Consider the following 21,515-nt stretch of genomic DNA (forward strand, 5'->3'; position numbering starts at 1 on the left):
AACTACTGGAAAAACCATCAGATCAGATCAGATCAGTCGCTAAGTCGTGTCTGACTCTTGGCGACCCCATGAATCGCAGCACGCTAGGCCTCCCTGTCCATCACCAACTCCCAGAGTTCACTCAGACTCATGTCCATCGAGTCAGTGATGCCATCCAGCCATCACATCCTCTGTCGTCCCCTTCTCCTCCTGCCCCCAATCCCTCCCAACATCAGTCTTTTCCAGTGAGTCAACTCTTCGCATGAGGTGGTCAAAGTACTGGAAATCAGCTTTAGCATCATTCCTTCCAAAGAAATCCCAGGGCTGATCTCCTTCAGAATGGACTGGTTGGATCTCCTTGCAGTCCAAGGGACTCTCAAGAGTCTTCTCCAACACCACAGTTCAAAAGCATCAATTTTCGGCGCTCAGCCTTCTTCACAGTCCAACTCTCACATCCATACATGGACCATTGGAAAAACCATAGTCTTGACTAGACGAACCTTTGTGGCAAAGTAATATCTCTGCTTTTGAATATGCTATCTAGGTTGGTCATAGCCTTCTTCACAGTCCAACTCTCACATCCATACATGGACCATTGGAAAAACCATAGCCTTGACTAGACGAACCTTTGTTGGCAAAGTAATATCTCTGCTTTTGAATATGCTATCTAGGTTGGTCATAACTTTCCTTCCAAGGAGTAAGCGTCTTTTAATTTCATGGCTGCAGTCACCATATGCAGTGATTTTGGAGCCCCAAAAAATAAAGTCTGACACTGTTTCCACTGTTTCCCCATCTACTTCCCATAAAGTGATGGGACCGGATGCCATGATCTTCATTTTCTGAATGTTGAGCTTTAAGCCAACTTTTTCACTCTCCACTTCCACTTTCATCAAGAGGCTTTTGAGTTCCTCTTCACTTTCTGCCATAAGGGTGGTGTCATCTGTATATCTGAGGTTATTGATGTTTCTCCCAGCAAGCTTGATTCCAGCTTGTGTTTCTTCCAGTCCAGCGTTTCTCATGATGTACTCTGCATATAAGTTAAATAAACAGGGTGACAGTATACAGCCTTGACATACTCCTTTTCCTATTTGGAACCAGTCTGTTGTTCCATGTCCACCTCTAACTGTTGCTTCCTGACCTGCATGCAGATTTCTCAAGAGGCAGATCAGGTGGTCTGGTATTCCCATCTCTTTCAGAATTTTCTACAGTTTATTGTGATCCACACAGTCAAAGGCTTTGGCATAGTCAATAAAGCAGAAATAGATGTTTTTCTGGAACTCTCTTGCTTTTTCCATGATCCAGCAGATGTTGGCAATTTGATTTCTGGTTCCTCTGCTTTTTCTAAAACCAGCTTGAACATCAGGAAGTTCACGGTTCACATATTGCTGAAGCCTGGCTTGGAGAATTTTGAGCATTACTTTACTAGCGTGTGAGATGAGTGCAATTGTGCGGTAGTTTGAGCATTCTTTGGCATTGCCTTTCTTTGGGATTGGAATGAAAACTGACCTTTTCCAGTCCTGTGGCCACTGCTGAGTTTTCCAAATTTGCTGGCATATGGAGTGCAACACTTTCACAGCATCATCTTTCAGGATTTGGAATAGATCAATTGGAATTCCATCACCTCCACTAGCTTTGTTCGTAGTGATGCTTTCTAAGGCCCACTTGACTTCACATTCCAGGATGTCTGGCTCTAGGTCAGTGATCGCACCATCGTGATTATCTGGGTCGTGAAGATCTTTTTTGTACAGTTCTTCTGTGTATTCTTGCCATCTCTTCTTAATCTCTTCTGCTTCTGTTAGGTCCATACCATTTCTGTCCTTTATTGAGCCCATCTTTGCATGAAATATTCCCTTGGTATCTCTAATATTCTTCAAGAGATCCCTAGTCTTTCCCATTCTGTTGTTCTCCTCTATTTCTTTGCATTGATTGCTGAAGAAGGCTTTCTTATCTCTTCTTGCTATTCTTTGGAACTCTGCATTCAGATGCTTATATCTTTCCTTTTCTCCTTTGCTTTTCACTTCTCTTCTTTTCACAGCTGTTTGTAAGGCCTCCGCAGACAGCCATTTTGGTTTTTTGCATTTCTTTTCCATGGGGATGGTCTTGATCCCTGTCTCCTGTACAATGTCACGAACCTCAGTCCATAGCTCATCAGGCACTCTATCTATCAGATCTAGGCCCTTAAATCTATTTCTCACTTCCACTGTATAATCATAAGGGATTTGATTTAGGTCATACCTGAATGGTCTAGTGGTTTTCCCTACTTCTTTCAATTTAAGTGTGAATTTGGCAATAAGGAGTTCATGGTCTGATCCACAGTCAGCTCCTGGTCTTGTTTTTGCTGACTGTATAGAGCTTCTCCATCTTTGGCTGCAAAGAATATAATCAATCTGATTTCAGTGTTGACCATCTGATGATGTCCATGTATAGAGTCTTCTCTTGTGTTGTTGGAAGAGGGTGTTTGTTATGCCCAGTGCATTTTCTTGGCAAAACTCTATTAGTCTTTGCCCTGCTTCATTCTGTATTCCAAGGCCAAATTTGCCTGTTACTCCAGGTGTTTCTTGACTTCCTACTTTGCATTCCAGTCCCGTATAATGAAAAGGACATATTCCATAGCCTTGATTATATGGACCTTTGTCAGCAATGTGAAGTCTACTTTTTAATACACTGTCTAGATTTGTCATAGCTTTTCTTCTTTTAGTTTAATGGCTGCCGTCACTGTCAACACTGATTTTTGATCCCAAGAAAAAAAAGTCTGCCACCATTTCCACTTTTTCCCCGTCTATTAGCCATGAAGTGATGGGACCAGATGCCATGATCTTAGTTTTTTGAATGTTGAATTTTTAAGCCAGTTTTTTTACTCTCTTTCTTTACCTTCATCAAGAGGCTCTTTAATTCCTCTTCCCTTTCTGCCATTAGCATAGTATCATCTACATATCTGAAAATGTTAATATTTCTTCTGGCAATCTTGAATCTAGCCTGTGACTCTAGCCTAGCATTTTTCATGATGTATTCTGCAGAGAAGTTAAATAAGCAGGGTGACAATATACAGCCTTGACACACTTCTTTCCCAATTTGGAAACAGTCCATTGTTCCATTAAGGTTCTAACTGATGCTTCTTGACCTGCATACAGGTTCCTGGTAGTCTGGTATTCTCATCTCTTTAACAATTTCCCACAGTTTGTTGTGATCCACACAGACAAAGGCTTTAGCATAGTCAGTGAAACAGAAGTAGATGCTTTTCTGGAATCCCCTTGCTTTCTCTGTTTCCAGGAAATGTTGGCAATTTGATCTGTGGTTCCTCTGCCTTTTCTAAATCCAGCTTGTACATCTGGAAGTTCTTGGTTCACATACTGTTGAAGCCTAGCTTGAAGGATTTTGAGCTTTGCCTTGCTATCATGTGAAATGAGCACAATTGTATGATAGTCTGAACATTGTTTGGCACTGCCCTTCTTTGAAATTGGAATGAAAACTGACCTTTTCCCATCTTGTGGGCACTGCTGAGTTTTCAAATTTGCTGACAAATTGCAGCACTTTAACAGCATCATCTTTTAGGATTTGAAATAGCTCATCTGGAATTCCATCACCTCCACTAGCATGTAGTAATGCTTCCTAAGGCCCACTCGACTTCACATTCCAGTATGTCTGGCTCTAGGTAAGTAACTATACCATGATGTTTATCGAGGTCATTAAGACCTTTTTGTACAGTTCTTCTGGGTATTCTCCACCCCCCTTTTTTTTTTTATAATTTTAAATTTATTTATATTCTGCTTGAAGGATACTTGCTTTACAGAAGTGTGCTGGTTTATGCCAAACATTAACATGAATCAGCCATAAGTATACATATGTCCCTTCCCTCTTGATCCTCCCTCCCATCTTCCTCCCCATCCCACCACTCTAGTTGTTACAGAGTCCTGGTTTGAGTTCTCTGAGTCATACAGCAAATTCCCATTGGCTATGTGTTTTACATATGGTAATATAACTTTCCATGTTACTATCTCCATATATCCCACCCTCTCCTCCTTCCCACTACCCTCATGTCCAAAAGTCTGTTTTTTGTGTCTGTGTCTTGATTGCTGCTGCTGCTGCTAAGTTGCTTCAGTCGTGTCCAACTGGGCAACCCCATGGATAGCAGCCCACCAGGCTCCCCTGTCCATGGGATTTTCCAGGCAAGAGTATTGGAGTGGGTTGCCATTACCTTCTCCCTGTGTCTTGATTGCTGCCTTGCAAATAATTTCATCAGTACCATCTTTCTAGATTCCATATATATGCCTTAATGTAAGGTATTTGTTTTTCTCTTTCTGACTTACTTCACTCTGTATAATAGGCTCTGGATTCATCAACCTCATTAGAACTGACTCAAATGTGTTCCTTTTTATGGCTGAGTAATATTCCATTGTGTATATGTACCACAACTTCTTTATCCATTCATCTGTTGATGGACATCTAGGTTGCTTCCATATCCCAGCTGTTGTAAATAGTGCTGCAGTGAGCTTTGGGGTACATGTGTCTTTTTCAATTTTGGTTTCCTCAGGGTATATGCCTACTAGTGATATTGCTGGGTAGTATGGTGGTTTTATCCTAAGGAATCTCCATACCATCTTCCATAATGGCTGTATCAATTTACATTTCCATCAACAGTGAAAGAGGGTTCCCTTTTCTCCATACCCTCTTCAGCATTTATTGTGTGTAGACTCTGGTGATGGCCATTCTGACTGGTCTGAGGTGATATCTCTTTTTATAGTTTTGATTTGCATTTCCTAATAATGAGTGATGTTGAGCATCTTTTCTTGTGTTTGTTAGTCATATGTATGTCTTCTTTGGAGAAATGTCTTTTTCCCACTTTTTGATTGGGTTGTTTGTTTTTCTGGTATTGAATTGTATGAGCTGCTTATATATTTTGGATATTACTCCTTTTTCAGTTTTTTCATTTGCTATTATTTTCACCCATTCTGAGGGTTGTCTTTTCACTTTGTTTATAGTTTCCTTTGCTGTGCAAAAGCATTTAATTAGGTCCCATAATCATATGGGATTTTTGAGCATAAAAATATGTTTTTTTTAATTTCAATTATTTTATTCCATTTTATTTCCATATATTGATTTTTATTTCCATTCTTGTAGGAGGTGGGTCAGGGAGAATCTTGCAATTTTTGTTATAGAGTGTTTTGCCTATGTTTTCCTCTAAGAGTTTTATAGTTTCTGGTCTTCATTTAGGTCTTTCATCCATTTTGAGTTTATATTTGTATATGGTGTTAGGAAGTGTTTTAATTTTATTCTTTTACATGTAGCTGTCCAGTTTTCCCAGTACCACTTATTGAAGAGGCTATCTTTGCCCCATTGTATATTCTTGCCTCCTTTGTCAAAAATAAGGTACCCTAGGTGCATGGATTTATCTCTGGGCTTTCTATCTTGTTCCATTGGTCTATATTTCTGTTTTTGTGCCAGTACCATACTGTCTTTTGACTGTAGCTTTGTAATATAGTCTGAAGTCAGGAAGGTTGATTCCTCCACCTCCATTCTTCTTTCTCAAGATAGATTTGGCTATTCACGGTCTTTTGTATTTCCATATGAATTGTGAATTTTTTTGTTCTAGTTCTGTGAAAAAATGCCATTGGTAATTTGATAGGGATCACATTGAATCTGTAGATTGTGTTTGGTAGTATAGTCATTTTCACAATATTGATTCTTCCTACCCAGGAACATGGAATATCTCTCTATCTGTTTATGTCCTCTTTGATTTCTTTCATCAGTGTCTTACAATTTTCTGTATACAGTTCTTTTGTCTGCTTAGGTAGGCTTATTCCTAGATATTTTATTCTTTTTGTTGCAGTGGTGAATGGAGTTGATTCCTTAATTTCTCTTTCTGATTTTTTCATTGTCAGTATATCAAAATGCCAGTGATTTCTGTGTATTGATTTTTGTATCCTATGACTTTGCTAAATTCACTGATTAACTCTAGTAATTTTCTGATAATATCTTTAGGGTTTTCCACGTATAGTAGCATGTCATCTGCAAACAGGGAAAGTTTTACTTCTTTTCTGATCTGGATTCCTTTTATTTCTTTTTCTTCTTTGCTTGCCATAGCTAGGACTTCCAAAATATGTTGACTAATAGTGGTAAGAGTTGGTAACTTTATCTCATTCCTAATCTTAGAGGGAATGCTTTCAGTTTTTCACCACTGAAAAACCAGTGTTTGCTGTGGGCATATCATATAGGCCTTTACTATATTGAGGTAGGTTCCTTCTATGCCCATTTTTTGAAGAGTTTTTAATCATAAATGGGTACTGAATTTTGTCAAAGGTTTGTTCTGCATCTATTGAGATCATCATATGGTTTTTATCTTTCAATTAGTTTATATGGTGTATCACATGGATTGATTTGCGAGTATTAAAGAGTCCTTGCATCCCTGGGATAAACCCAACTTGATCATGGTGTATGATTGGCCACCTCTTCTTAATCTCTTCTCTTTCTGTAGGTTCTTGCTGTTTCTGTCCTTTATTGTGCCTATCTTTGCATGAAATGTTCCCTTGGTATCTCCAATTTTTTTTTTAAAAGACCTCCTCTAGTCTTTCCCATTCTATTCTTTTCCTCTGTTTCTTTGTATTATTCACTTAAGAAGGCTTTCTTATCTCTCCTTGCTTTCTCTGGAACTCTGCATTCATTTGGGTATGTCTTTCTCTTTCTCCTTTGCCTTTTGCTTCTCTTCTCTTCTCAGCTGTTGTAAGCCCTCCTCAGACAACTATTTTGCATTTTTGCATTTCTTTTTCTTAGGGATGGTTTTGGTCTCCGCCTCCTGTACAGTTTACTGTCTGTCAGATCTATATTTTGAATCTTTTCATCACTTGCACTGTAAAATCATAAGGGATTTGATTTAGGTCATACCTGAATGGCCTAGTAAAGGTTTTCCTTACTTTCTTGAATATAAGTTTGAATTTTGACGCAATGAGTTCATGATCTGAGCCACAGTCAGCTCCAGGTCTTATTTTTGCTGACTGTATAGAGCTTCTCCATCTTCAGCTGAAAAAATATAATCAATCTGATTTTGATATTGAGCATCTGGTGATGTCCATGTGTAGAGTCATCTCTTGTATTGTTGGAAGAGGATCTTATCCATATTCTGTTTGCCTTTACCTTGCTTAATTTTGTACTCCTAGATCAAACTTGCCTGTTACTCCAGGTATCTCTTGACTTCCTCTGTTTGCATTCCATTCCCCTGTGATGAAAAGGACATCTTGTTTTGATGTTAGTTCTAGAAGATCTTGGAGGTCCTCATGCAACCATTCAAGTTCAGCTTCTTTGACATTATTTGTTGAGACATAAACTTTGATTATGGTGTTGTTGAATGGTTTCCCTTGGAACAAACCAAGATCATTTTGTCATTTTTGAGATTGCACCTATGTACTGCATTTTGGACTCTCTTGTTGACTGTAAGGGCTGCTCCATTCCTTCTAAGGGATTCTTACCCACAGTAGTAGATATAATGGGTATCTGAATTAAATGGATTTTGAATTTTTGAAAAGCCTTTTCTACATGTATTGGGTTTCAGATATTACAAAATCTTTGCATACCTAGGGTAAATCCCACTTGATCATGGTGCATGATCCTTTTACCGTATTGTTGTATTTAGTCTGCAGTTACTTGATTTACTAGTATTTGGTTGAGGATTTTTGCATCTATGTTCATCAGCAATAATGGTCTATAATTTTCTTTTTTGTAGTATCTTTGTCTGGTTTCGGTGTTAAGGTGATTCTGGATGAAAAGGATAAGTTCAGAAATGTTCCTTCCTCTGCAGTTTTTTGGAATAGTTTAAAATGAATAAGCATTAACTCTCTGTAAACTTTGGTAGACTTCATTCATGAAGCCATCTGGTCCTAGATTTTGTTTCTTAGGAGTTTTAAAATTACTGATTTAGTTTGCTTACTGGTAATTGATCTGTTCATATTTTCTATTTCTTCCTGGTTCAGTTTTGGGAGATTGTACCTTTTTAAAAAGGTGTCCATTTCTTTGAGGTGGTTCATTTTATTGGCGTATAGTTTCATAGTGGTCGCTCATGAATCTTTATATTTCTGTGATATCAGTTTTAAATTCTTCTGTTTCAATTCTGATTTTATGGATTTTGTTTCTCTCCTTTGTTTCTAAATATATCTGGCTAAAGATTTATCAATTTTGCTTATCTTTTCAGAGAGCCAGCCTTTAGTTTCATCATTCTTTTCTATTGATTTTTTAGTCTCTATTTTATTTCTTCTCTGATCTTTATGATTTCTTTTCTCCTGCTAACTCTGGGTTTTGTTTATTCTTCTTTTTCTAGTTCCTTTAAGTGTAAAGTTAGGTTGTTTGAGATTTTCTTTTCTGATTTAGCTTTTATAAGTGTAAATTTCCCTCTTAGAACAGTTTTTGCTAAATCTTATAAATTTCAAATCATCGTGTTTTCATTTGTCTTTAGATATGTTTCTATTTCCTGTTTGACTTCTTCAGTGATGCATTATTTAGTACTTTATTGTTTAGCCTCCATGTGTTTGTATTTTTTGTAGTTTTTCTTTTTTTGTAGTTGAGTTCTAGTCTCACAACATTGTGGTCAGAAAAGATGCTTCACATGATTTCAGTTTTCTTAAATTTACTGAGGATTGTTTTGTGGCCAGCATGTGATCTATCCTGGAGAATGTTCCATGTGCACTTGTAAAGAATGTATATTCTGCTGCACAATATTCAGATGAATATTCTATGTATATATCAATTAAGTCCATCATCTCTAATGTGTCATTTTAGGCTTATTGATTTTCTGTCTGGATGATCTGTTCATTGATGTAAGTAGGATGCTAAAGTCCCCCACTAGAATTGTGTTACTGTTGATATCTCCCTTTATGTCTGTTAATATTTGCTTTATGTATTTAAATGTTCCTATGTTGGGTGCATATGTTGTTACATATGTTTACAGTTATATCTTCTTCTTGGATTGATCCCTTGACCATAATATACTATCCTTCTTTGTTTCTTGTAACAGTCTTTATTTTAAAGTCTATTTTGTCTGATATAACTTTTGCTATCTTACCTTATTTTTTTTTTTACTTCGACCCCCTCACTTTCAGTCTGTGTATATCTTTAGATCTGAAGTGAGTCTCTTGTAGGCAGCATCTTTTGGGTCTTATTTTTATATCCATTAAGCTACTCTGTGTCTTTTGATTGGAGCATTCAGTACATTTACATTTAAGGGAATTATTGGTATATATGTTATTATTGCCATTTTGTTAATTATTTTGAAGTTGTTTTGTGAGCCTTTATTTTTTCCTTTCTTCTTCTTTTATTCTCTTGTGATGTGATGACTGTCTTTAGAGTTATACTTGGATTCCTTTTTCTTTTTGTGTGTATATGTATTATAGATTTTTGGTTTGTGGTTACCATGAGGTAAATAGGTGTATAAGTATGTGTGTTGTTTTAAGTTGCTGATGCCACAATGTCAAATGCATCTTAACCACCCTGCATTTGTACTCTCCTTCTCTCATGATACTGTTATTTATATCATATTTTACATCCAAATGGTTTCTGTATTCCTTACCTGCTTATTGTGGATATCAGTGGTTTTACTACTTTTGTCTTTTAACCTTCCTGCTGGCTTTGTGCATGGATGGTCCTGGGGTTATTTCTGGACTACTGGAGGGCAGAGCAGGTCTTGGAGTCTAGTTGCAGGATCCAGGGATTCTAGAGCTGGTGTCAGATTACTGCCAGTGGTAGGTGGGTTTCTGACACAGAGCCTGGGGTGTCCAGAAGCTTGAATTGGCCTGCTAGTGGGCAGAATCAGGGCTAAGTTTGTCTCAGGGCAGAGTATGGCCTTTTGGTCAATGATCTGGGTCTGAAGGCTGCAGGATTGTGGTTTTTTTGCATGTGGTGCCTGCCCATGGTGGGTGGAGGAAGTTCCTGTGCCCTCTGTTGGTAAGGGCTGTGTCCAGAGGCAGCTACAGGCTCATGGGGTCTTCAGGCAGCCTGTCTGCTGATGGGTGGCCCAGTTAGTTGCATGGCCTAAGGTGTCCCAGGACTGGTGACTATAGTTTGTTGGGGCATGGCTGGGTCCTAGGGCTAACTAGAGGGAGGATTCCACAATGACATGTGCCAACACCAATGTCCACCTGGTAGAAGGAGCTCCCTAGAATGGTTGCCACTGGTGTCTTTGTGCCCAGGGTGAGCTGCAATTGCCTCCTACCTCTCTGAAAGAATCTCCAAAACCAGCAGTTAGATCTGACCCAGGTCCCTATGAAATTATGACTTTTATTTTGAGATCCTGGAAGGTGTGAGATTTTGTGGGCACCCTTTACAAGTGAAGTCTGTATTTTCCCCAGTCCTCTGGTAGCTTCCAAAAGTAAGCTCCACTGACATATTCAAAAGCAGAGACATTACTTTGTCAACAAAGGTCCGTCTAGTCAAGGCTATGGTTTTTCCAGTGGTCATGTATGGATGTGAGAGTTGGACTGTGGAGAAAGTTGAGTGCCGAAATTGATGCTTTTGAACTGTGGTGTTGGAGAAGACTCTTGAGAGTCCCTTGGACTGCAAGGAGATCCAACCAGTCCATCCTAAAGGAGATCAGTCCTGGGTGTTCTTTGGAAGGAATGATGCTAAAGCTGAAACTCCAGTACTTTGGCCACCTCATGCAAAGAGTTGACTCATTGGAAAAGACTCTGATGCTGGGAGGGATTGGGAGCAGGAGGAAAAGGGGACGAGAGGGGATGAGATGGCTGGATGGCATCACTGACTTGATGGACGTGAGTCTGAGTGAACTCCGGGAGTTGGTGATGGACAGGGAGGCCTGGAGTGCTGCAATTCATGGAGTCGCAAAGAGTCGGACACGACTGAGTGACTGAATTGAACTGAACTGAACTGACCTTCAAAGTCAAATAAATGCTCTGAGGGTTCATCTTCCTGGTACAGGACCCCTGGAATGGGGAGCCTAACATGGGCTCAGATCTCATACTCTTGTGGGAGAACCTCTGTTGTAGAATTATTCTCCAGTTTGTGGATATCCACCTAGGGGTTCGGAACTTGACTGTATTGCAACTCCACCTGTCCTACTCATCCTGATGTGGTTCCTTCTTTTGTTTTTAATTGTAGAGGATCTTTTCTGGTAGGTTCTGGTCTTTCTCATCAGTGGTTGTTCTGCTTATCATTGTTATTTTGATGTGCTCATGAGAGGAGGTGAACTCATCCCTGATAGGTTATTATAAGATAATGGGTATAATTCTCTGTGCTATACAATATATTCCTGTTGCTTATCTGTTTTGTATATAGTAATTTGTATCTGTTAATTGCATATCCCAAATTTGTCCCTCCCCCTACCCTTTCCCCTTTGGTAACCCCAAGTTTGTCTTCTGTATCTGTGTCTGTTTATGCTTTATATATGCATTCATTTGTGTTACTTTTTAGATTCCACATGTAGATTATTTCATACAATATTTGTCTTTCTCTGTCTGACTTATTGTATTCAGCAAATATTGCTTAAGTCTCTCCCTGTTGCTACAGATGGCAATATTGCTTTCTTTTATGGTTGAGTAATATTCCCTTATGTATATTCTGTGTCTTTTTAAACCAGTCATCTGTTGATGTATACTTGGAATCAACCCAGTTACATGCAGTATAAAAATTGTGGCTGATTATCAACAAAATGAAGCTTCTGTTGTGCTGGATTAGGTTTAGTCACTCAGTCATGTCTGACTCTTGTCATCCCATGGACTATAGGCTCCTCTGTCCATGGCATTCTCCAAGGCAAGAATACTGGAGTGGTTTGTCGTTTCCTTCTCCAGGAGATCTTCCCAACCCAGGGATCGAACCTGGGTCTCCTGTATTGCAAGCATCTCCTTACCAACTGAGCCACCAGCGAAGCCCATAGACCAGTTGTGCTGAGGAAGTGCTAATTTTCTTTGGATGTTAGGAGCACAGAAACAAACAGAATGGTATGGACAAAAATGCATCCAATCCTTTTTTTAAAGCAAATTTAACTGATAATTCAGTATAATCACAACCATAAAAAGTCTTATGAAGGCAAATCATGGAGGAAGTAATGATCAGTTTTTCCACAGTCATAATAGAAAAATTTTTAATGCCTGTTATATGCCAGGCCGTGTACTTATTCATTGAATAAATACATTTTAGCCACCTACTGTGTGCTAGGTACTTAAATAGACTCTGATAAACAAAATGGACATATTACCTACCTTTATTTCATATTGACACTAACTCTACACCAGATATGTTATGGTTCCTTAAATTGAAAATCAGAAGTGTTAACTAGTCCAGAATTGCAGAGTTAACCGTCTGGAATTACACAGCCAGTAAATGATAGAGGGCTTCCCTCATGGCTCAGCTGGTAAATAATCCACCAGCAATGCAAGAGACCTGGGTTCAATCCCTGGGTTAGGAAGATCTCCTGGAGAAGGGAACAGCTACTCACTCCTGTATTCTGGCCTGGAGAATTCCATGGAATGTATAGTCCATGGGTCACAAAGAGTCAGACATGACTGAACAAGTTTCACTTTCTTTCATTAAATTGTAGAGCTAGGATTTGAATTCAGGTCTGTGTGGTTCCACAGACCACAGTTTTCCTTAAAGCTACAATAATGTGTTCAAGTATATGACTGAAGTAAGGGGGTGCAAACACATACAAAGATACAAAAAGGCATGAAACACAATAATATGCATTGCCTAAATGAACTCTGTTGTTTTATCTGGCTTAGATAATCTTGGCTAAATTGTTGCTGCAGTCTCGTCTTTGCCCTCCTCCAGTCTATTCAAAACATAGCAGCTAGAGTGACCTTAAAATACAAATCCTATTCAGTTACTCTTCCTGTACAGACCCTCCAGTGGAGTGCCTCCTCCCATAACCCATCCCTCCTACCTAACTTGAAGTATCCATAGTCATTGTTATCAGTTTGGTATGTATTCTTTCAACTTTGAGTATTCATTTGCAACCTTTTTATTTAAATAGGATCATAGTGCACATATTCTGCAGATTGCTTGTATTTTCAGTTGAATGCCCAATGTTCCTAACATAAAAATCTATATTCCCTTGATATATATTGTTACAAAGTAGAATGAGGAAAGCTGGGTTATTGATTCCAAATTACACAACTCTTTTATCATGTTGCTATATGATGATTGATTTTATATTCATAAAACAAGCAGCATCTTTTATAACAATTGCCTTTTTGTATCTGCAGCATGAAATAACTCACTTTAAAAAATTACTGTTGCCATAGGAGTAAAATATTTGTCATGTTGCTAGATTCATTATTAGAGCATAGATTCTTAAATTATAGCTAATTGTTAGAATTTCTTCTTTTATTATAGTTAACTTCCAGTTGAATATTTTCAACTGCTCTTGCTGCCGCTCTTTAGTAGACATGTTAAGGCTATGTAAAATAAAATGAAAAACTGAGAGCCAATCATGGAAGCAAGGGACTTGGCTTTACTCATTCAAGGCTATTAAAATTAGTTATTTGATAAGTGAATTGTGCCACTGTGGGTAAAGACTGCAAACTACAGCCTCATATTTGCTTTTGATGGAAAATATGATTTTCAATATATTCTATTTCATTTATTTCCTTATTTTAGTTGTTTTGGATTTAATATATTAAAATCTTTTCATTTTAATTACAGTCTCGAGTTATAGCTGTGCTTGATTGGGAGCTTTCAACCATTGGTCATCCTTTGTCAGACTTGGCTCATCTCTCGATGTTCTACTTTTGGCCAAGGACTGTTTCATTGGGAAATCAAAGCCATCATTTGCAAGAAAACATAGGTATGAAAACATAATGTTGCCTAAATTTCTATTAAGGTAAAATTGTCTTTATTTCTCTCCATAATTAACAAAAGATAATTTTATAATCTTAGATAAACAGCTTTTATTTGTTTTTTGAAATGTTTTTAAATCATCTTTATTAATTTTTTTAAAGTGTGCCATTCTACTTTTAGTAATTTGTGACAAAATATAATCATTTCTATATACTATTCTTTTGGAAATAAATACTTGGAACATGTTTTGCTTTGTAGAAAAGTGGTTTTATATTCAATTTTATATGTAATATGACATTTAAAATTATTCACCCTGACATTTTTATTAAAGTTTATAGTATGTACTGTTTTTATAGGGATACCATCAATGGAAGAACTGATTTCAATATATTGCCGCTGCAGGGGAATTAATTCTAATCTTCCTAACTGGAATTTCTTTCTTGCCCTTTCATATTTTAAAATGGCTGGAATAGCACAGGTAATTAATTTTTTAATATGTGTTTCACTATTACTTACTGATGTACTCTTGAAAATATTTTTGGTTTTGGGGGGTGTTACATTCTTTTTGGTTTTTTGGCCATGTAGTCACTTGGCTTGTGGAATCTTAATTCCCTAACCAGAGATTGAACCCAGGCCCTGGCAGTGGAAGCGCAGAATCCTAACCACTGGACCAGAGAATTCCCTTATATTAATATCTTTAGATCAATTTATTTTCCACAATGGCAAATACCAAACATGGATAAAATATAAATCCAGAGTTTACAGAATAGGAATTTGGCAAGGGAAAAAGTTGAGTAGCAAATGTGGTATAACAGACCAAAAAGATGGAGGAATGGAGAGAAAAAGACATAATGACAAAAAGAAAAAAGCATGTGAAAATTGGTTATTTCCTGAATATCAGTATAAGAAAGAGCTAAACTCCTAACGTGATATCTGATTCAGATTGTAAAGCCATTTATTAATCAGGGCTGATGGTGAGGAAAGAATTATCATTATATTTCCCAAAGCCTAGCACAGTACCTAGCATACAGCAGCCTCTTAATTATGTTTTTGAGTGAAGATAAGCAAAACTGTCTGTTTTCCTAATAATATGACAAATTTTGAGAGAAAATTGAACATAAGTACAGTTTTTCTTTTAATTTACAGTTTAAACAAATGCATTCTTCATTATACTACCTCATTAAACTAATTCTTCATTAACCTAAGTTTGAATCTTTGTTTATTTAAGAAATTAAGATGCTTCGTCACTGGCAAGGGGTTAGGATTTATAAGAAGAACAAGTAAATAAGAGATTTTAGAAACAAAAGGAATGGGAAAAAAAAGATTAAGGAAAATTATGGTTATTTTTCCCTGTCCTCAGAGTCCATGCTGTCCTCCAATACCTGAAATATCTTCAAAGAAATTGTTGTGTTACATCTCATTCTGTAGTTTAGAATCATATTAATCATATTAATTAAACTTGTTGCTTGGATGGATTTCTCACAATAAGGTTTATGGTATGTTTCTGTATTTGTCAGTTTCCACAAAAAAGATACCAAATAGGCTTTCAAATTAAAATGGATTTTCATTTCAAATGAAAACTTGACATAGTTTATGATTGAAATTAATATGTCATAAACTACTATGTCATAAACTATATAGTAGTAACTTTAGAGATGATCATAACATTCCATACTAACTGCTACTGCTAAGTCACTTCAGTCGTGTCTGACTCTGTGCAACCCCATAGATGGCAGCCCACCAGGCTCCCCCGTCCCTGGGATTCTCCAGGCAAGAACACTGGAGTGGGTTGCCATTTCCTTCTCCAACGCTTGAAAGTGAAAAGTGAAAGTGAAGTCTCTTAGTCATGTCCGACCCTTAGCGACCCCATGGACTGCAGCCCACCAGGCTCCTCCGTCCATGGGATTCTCCAGGCAAGAGTACTGGAGTGGGGTGCCATTGCCTTCTCCATCCATACTAACTAGAAATGTGGAATTGGAAATGATGGAAAGACTGTTACAATGTTAATATTGTATAAAGAAATATATACAGAAATAAACTAATAAAATTCAGTTGATATTGTTTGGGGCAAGGGAACCAGAGAATATATTATGTTGGAAGCACAGAACATGGTGAGGTAAGAAAAAAAAAAGTTGAGCATTCCACAAACACTGTTCAAAGGAGAATGCTGCTGCTGCTGCTAAGTCACTTCAGTTGTGTCCAACTCTGTGTGACCCCATAGACGGCAGCCCACCAGGCTCCCCCATCCCTGGGATTCTCCAGGCAAGAACACTGGAGTTGGTTGCCATTTCCCTTCTCCAGTGCATGAAAGTGAAAAGTGAAAGTGAAGTCTTATTGGACTCTTCCCCACCCCATGGACTGCAACCTACCAGGCTCCTCCGTCCATGGGATTTTCCAGGCAACAGTACTGGAGTGGGGTGCCATCACCTTCTCTGTCAAAGGAGAATAGTTTCACCTAAATTAAAGGTCCAAAAAAATGAGATAAAATATTCTTAGAAGTCATTTAATTGTCTTCTTTTTGGTTTTATAATTTTTAATTTTATTTTGATTTCTTTAGTTTTTTTTTTTTTTTTTTCTCTACTATGAAGGTAGAACAGTGATCTTTAGAGATGATATAACTTGCCAATTTGGTATCTTTGGTAACTGCTGAAGTAATTTTGAAGTTTGGTTTGATTTCCAGCTATAATTCTGTTATGATGAGAGTATGTTAACCAGATGATAAGCGTGTAATACTTTCATTTGGAGTGGCATGATTTTTCCTGCATGTAAACTAATAGAATTGATAGTCTGATTTATCTTATTATCTTAGTACTTTGTAAGTTTAGTGATTCACATAGCTGGAAAACTGGGAAGACTGGATAGTTGAAGAATAGTTTTCATTGAATTTTAATCACTTTATGTTAATTTACTTATAGGGAATTTATCATAGATATCTTCTGGGAAATAATGCATCTGAGAATAGCTTTCAGTATGCCAATGTTGTGCAACCTCTGGCAGAAACTGGATTGCGGCTCTCAAAAAGGTAAGCAAAATATAGATTCCATGTTTAACTCAAATAGAGCCTTTATTAGGTATGTGAGGGTCATAAGCTTCAGAAGGATAGGGATTGTTTTTATTGCTTACAACACAAGGATTACTGCTGCCAACCATGGTTATTCTTTTTTTTTTTTTTTGAGTAAATCTCTTTTATGCTTGAAAATAAGTTGACTTCACATATAAAGAAATATCGATTTAATATTAAAAGGTTTCTCTTATGCCAAGTTGAATTATAAACTTTTAAGGATATTGATAAAATTCTGAAATGTTCCCTTCTAATGTTTGTTACATACATATACCTATTTAAAATTATGTATTATATAAAATGATTTATATCTTATGATTTACTAAGTTTAAAAATGTTGCTCTCTTCCACCATCAAATTTGCATGAAACTGTATTGAGACATTTAAGCATCTTTTAATTCATATGTCCATTAGTGGGGCACTTCTGAGGCATCTAATACACTTTTTCAAACCATACCTCCATCTAACAGGTGTGATGCAAGGGGAGGGTAAATTAGGGGACTGAGATTAACATATACACACTACAATATATAAAATAGATGATCAACAAGAACCTACTATATAATGGAAGGAACTCTACTCAATATTCCCATAAGCTTTATGGGAAAAAAAATCTGAAAAAGAATAACTATATGTGTATGTATAATTGAATCATTTTGGTATACCTGAAACTAACACACTGTAAACCAACTACTCTCCAATGTAAAATAAAAGTTAGAGAAAAAAAAAAAAAGTGTGATAAATAGCACTTACTGAACGCATGAATGATGCTGCCCCTGGAAATTTTGCCCAAGCCACAAGTTTCCATGACATCACCTTGAAAGTGCAAGTGTTAGTTGCTCTGTGTGTCTGACTCTTTACGACACCACGGACTGTAGCCCTCCAGGCTCCTCTGTGCGTGGAATTCTCCATGCAAGAATACTGGAGTGGGTTGCCATTTCCTTCTCCAGGAGAACTTCCTGACCCAAGGACTGAACCCAAAGCTCCTGCATTACAGGCAGATTCTTTACCACCTGAGCCACCAGGGAAGCCTGACATCACCTTAGGACCATTGTATTTTACACTTCATCTTATACATGAATATTTGTGATCTCTGTAACATAATAAATGACAGTGCTGCTCTTCATAATGATCTTTAGAGGTCTTACTTATAATGACATCCTGCAGTTGTATTTGTGAGGCAGATACTAGGAGTGTCTAATTCTATTTGTGTCCAATTTTTTTGCCTTCTTGTTTAGATATTTTGATGAGTGAATTCAATAAAGATTTTTAAACTCCCATTGATTGAGGTCATGCCAGGCTATGTTTTCTCCAAAAAGTGCTTTAAGCACTAAAGTTTAATGTTCAAAATAAAGAGATTCTGCATTCTTCCCATAACCATGAAAGGTTAAAAAAAAAAAAGCTCCAAAATACGGAAGCTCTTTCTGAGAGATATTTATGGGGAATTGGGGGAAGACTTCACATTCTATTCAGAAATCTGTAATGATGATTTTGGACATCTTTGTAACTTTTTTCTTTCTTTGTAATCTTTTTTTAAATAAAGATCTTTCAGCACTGCATTTCCACAGACTGATACTACCTGTCAGTTGTTTGTACAGACTAAGACAGGTCAGGAGGTTCTTACTAGGGTGAAGCAGTTCATGAAACAACATATCCTCCCAGTGGAAAAGGTAAGTGTTCTATAAATAAACAGAATGTATTTGTGCTTCAAGACTATTGATGAATTACTTCTGTTCTCTCTTCTTCTAGGAGTACCCTGGTATCATTTCCTTGCAGTCAATCCTTACCTAGATGCCCCTTCTCACCTTAGCACTGAACTGCTACAGAGCCTAATCCTGAAAAATTCCAAGCTTCTATAATATGCCAAGGGAATGCCACATAAATCTGTAGAATTAAAACTAAGTCAAAGGGAATTAGCTGTTTGTAAAGTTAAGATATTTTCTTTGCATAGAGTAAAACATTACTTTGAGGGTCTTTTCCTAAGGCAATGACTTTCAGCCTTTTATTTCTTTATGAGCCCCTTTGAAAATTAAAAAGACTTTATGTTAAACAAAAAGGGCATACCCAGAAAATTTTGTATATCATTTAAAACTACATGGATACTACCACTGCTCCCCTCACAAGCTCCTGTTCTAAGGTGTTAAGTAAATTTACTGAGAGTAGACAAGTAATGTGACACACTCATTTATTCAGTTAACAAATAATAATTGGGTACCAAGTAATGGGGTAGGCACCTAGCCAGCCACTGAAAGTAAAAGGAAGAACAAGAAGACAGGACTTTGTACTCCTACAGAGCTTATACTTTAGCATGAAAGAAAGGCATTAAGAGATGATAAATGCTGTGAAGAAAAGATAAAAACTATTATGACTATATAAGGCATTCTTGCCTCAAATTAGGTGGTCTTGGACAAATAACTTTATCTCTCAGAGGCCCAATTTCTTTATCTACAGTATGAATAGGTATGTTCAGTTTCAGTTCAGTCGCTTAGTTGTGTCTGACTCTTTGTGACCCCATGAATCACAGCACACCAGGCCTCCCTGTCCATCACCAACTCCCGGAGTTCACTCAGACTCACGTCCATCAAGTCAGTGATGCCATCCAGCCATCTCATCCTCTGTCGTCCCCTTCTCCCCCTGCCCCCGATCCCTCCCAGCATCAGAGTCTTTTCCAATGAGTCAACTCTTCGCATGAGGTGGCCAAAGTACTGGAGTTTCAGCTTCAGCATCATTCCTTCCAAAGAAATCCCAGGGCTGATCTCCTTCAGAATGGACTGGTTGGATCTCCTTGCAGTCCAAGGGACTCTCAAGAGTCTTCTCCAACACCACAGTTCAAAAGCATCAATTCTTCGGCGCTCAGCTTTTTTCACAGTCCAACTCTCACATCCATACATGACCACTGGGAAAAACCATAGCCTTGACTAGACGGACCTTTGTTGCCAAAGTAATGTCTCTGCTTTTGAATATGCTATCTAGGTTGGTCATAACTTTCCTTCCAAGGAGTAAGCGTCTTTTAATTTCACCATCTGCAGTGATTTTGGAACCCAAAAAAATAAAGTCTGACACTGTTTCCACTGTTTTCCCATCTATTTCCCATGAAGTGATGGGACCAGATGCCATGATCTTCGTTTTCTGAATGTTGAGCTTTAAGCCAACTTTTTCACTCTCGTCTTTCACCTTCATCAAGAGGCTTTTTAGTTCCTCTTCACTTTCTGCCATAAGGGTGGTATCATCTGCATATCTGAGGTTATTGATATTTCTCCCAGCAATCCTGATTCCAGATTGTGCTTCTTCCAGCCCAGCGTTTCTCATGATGTACTCTGCATAGAAGTTAAATAAGCAGGGTGACAATATACAGCCTTGACATACTCCTTTTCCTATTTGGAACCAGTCTGTTGTTCCATGTCCAGTTCTAACTGTTGCTTCCTGACCTGCATAAAAATTTCTCAAGAGGCAGGTCAGGTGGTCTGGTATTCCCATCTCTTTCAGAATTTTCCACAGTTTATTGTGATCCACACAGTCAAAGGCTTTGGCATAGTCAATAAAGCAGGAATAGGTGTTTTTCTGGAACTCTTGCTTTTTCAATAATCCAGTGGATGTTGGCAGTTTGGTCTCTGGTTCCTCTGCCTTTTCTAAAACCAGCTTAAACATCTGGAAGTTCACGGTTCATGTACTGCTGAAGCCTGGCTTGGAGAATTTTGAGCATTACTTTACTAGCATGTGAGATGAGTGCAATTGTGCGGTAGTTTGAGCATTCTTTGGCATTGCCTTTCTTTGGGATTGGAATGAAAACTGATCTTTTCCAGTCCTGTGGCTTCTGCTGAGTTTTCCAAATTTGCGGGCATATTGAGTGCAGCACTTTCACAGCATCATCTTTCAGGATTTGGAATAGTTCAACTGGAATTCCATCACCTCCACTAGCTTTGTTCATAGTGATGCTTTCTAAGGCCCACTTGACTTCACATTCCAGGATGTCTGGCTCTAGGTGAGTGATCACACCATCGTGATTATCTGGGTCATGGATCTTTTTTTTTTAATTTATTTTTATTTATTTGACTGTGCCAGATCTTAGTTGCAGCACATGGGATCTAGTTCCCTGATGAGGGAGCAAACCTGGGCCCCCTGCATTGGGAGCATGGAGCTTTAGCCACTGGACTACCAGAGAAGTCCCATGGATCTTTTTTGTACAGCTCTTCTGTGTATTCTGGGTGACTTCACTTTCACTTTATGTGTATTCTTGCCACTTCTTCTTAATATCTTCTGCTTCTGTTAGGTCCACACTGTTTCTGTCCTTTATTGTGCCCATCTTTGCATGAAATGTTGCCTTGGTATCTCTAATTTTCTTGAAGGGATCTCTAGTCTTTACCATTCTGTTGTTTTCCTCGATTTCTTTTCATTGATCGCTGAAGAAGGCTTTTTTTATCTCTTCTTGCTATTCTTTGGAGCTCTGCATTCAGATGCTTATATCTTTCCTTTGCTTTTCACTTCTCTTCTTTTCACAGCTATTTGTAAGGCCTCCCCAGACAGCCATTTTGCTTTTTTGCATTTCTTTTCCATGGGCATGGTCTTGATCCCTGTCTCCTGTACAATATGATGAACCTCAGTCCATAGTTCATCAGGCACTCTATCTATCAGATCTAGTCTCTTAAATCTATTTCTCACTTTCACTGTATAATCATAAGGGATTTGATTTAGGTCATACCTGAAT

At 37.8% G+C, this 21,515-nt stretch overlaps 1 protein-coding gene across 3 annotated transcripts in view; it reads left to right on the plus strand.

Annotated features, from left to right (window-relative positions):
- The window catches only part of ACAD11 (acyl-CoA dehydrogenase family member 11), a 116,234-nt gene that overhangs the window by 40,057 nt on the left and 54,662 nt on the right, over positions 1 to 21,515 (plus strand). For all 3 annotated transcript variants that reach the window (XM_006052127.4, XM_025291712.3, XM_006052126.4), the window contains 4 exons: positions 13,615 to 13,756; positions 14,106 to 14,227; positions 16,665 to 16,771; positions 18,354 to 18,480. In XM_006052127.4, the coding sequence (XP_006052189.3) occupies positions 13,615 to 13,756; positions 14,106 to 14,227; positions 16,665 to 16,771; positions 18,354 to 18,480 (498 nt within the window). The remainder of the gene's footprint in view (positions 1 to 13,614; positions 13,757 to 14,105; positions 14,228 to 16,664; positions 16,772 to 18,353; positions 18,481 to 21,515) is intronic.

This window comes from Bubalus bubalis, chromosome 1 (genome assembly GCF_019923935.1).
Source record: "Bubalus bubalis isolate 160015118507 breed Murrah chromosome 1, NDDB_SH_1, whole genome shotgun sequence".
In the NCBI taxonomy this organism is placed as follows: Eukaryota; Metazoa; Chordata; class Mammalia; order Artiodactyla; family Bovidae; genus Bubalus; species Bubalus bubalis.